The following is a 651-nucleotide window of genomic DNA, read 5'->3' as shown; positions in this document are numbered from 1 at the left end:
TAATCCTGGCCTGGGACGAGCATTGTAGGGTGACGAAATTTGCTGCTGAGTCGGGGATCCTTGGAGCTTGTGCCCGTACTGCTGATTGGGAGGCCGAGTGTAGGATAGAGCATTAAACACTGCATATTGTGGTGGGCCCATGGAGTATTGAGGAATTGGCGGGGGATAATAATGTTGAGGGTAGTTGGATTGCCCCTGCTGAATTTGCACATAAGGGTATGATGCCCCTCTTTGAACTTTTCTGGATCCCGAAGTCATCATGGACCCTTCATCTCTTTTCTTTCTATTTGCCATACTTCCCGAGCTATTTTGGATCACCTGAGTGGTGGCTTTGAGAGCGGCTTGACTTACAATTCTGCCAGTCTTGAGGCCATTTTCGACCATTTCCCCTATCTTGATTGCTTCTGCAAAAGGTCTACCCCTTGCGGACATCATGTTTTGGAAATAATCAGGCTCTTGAGCCTCTAGAAAACAGTGATCAACTCATGGTTATCCATTGGTGGCTTAACTCTAGCCGTTTGCTCCCTCCACTTGATGGCATACTCCCTAAAACTTTCGGTCGGCTTTTTCTTCATATTGGACAAAGAATTACGATTCGGCGCAATATCAATATTGTACTGAAATTGTTTGACGAAGGCCTGGGCCATGTCA

General features: G+C 46.5%; 1 protein-coding gene across 1 annotated transcript in view; it reads right to left on the bottom strand.

The window, feature by feature from the left end:
- Positions 1 to 435, bottom strand: part of LOC109218358 — a 6,067-nt gene extending 5,632 nt beyond the window's left edge. The window contains exon 1 of the mRNA XM_019382721.1: positions 319 to 435. Coding sequence (XP_019238266.1) covers positions 319 to 435 — 117 coding nt within the window. The remainder of the gene's footprint in view (positions 1 to 318) is intronic.
- Positions 436 to 651: the final 216 nt, after the last annotated feature.

The sequence above is a fragment of the Nicotiana attenuata genome, unplaced genomic scaffold, assembly GCF_001879085.1.
Source record: "Nicotiana attenuata strain UT unplaced genomic scaffold, NIATTr2, whole genome shotgun sequence".
Taxonomy (NCBI): domain Eukaryota; kingdom Viridiplantae; phylum Streptophyta; class Magnoliopsida; order Solanales; family Solanaceae; genus Nicotiana; species Nicotiana attenuata.
This window is presented reverse-complemented; position numbering and strand designations above follow the sequence as displayed.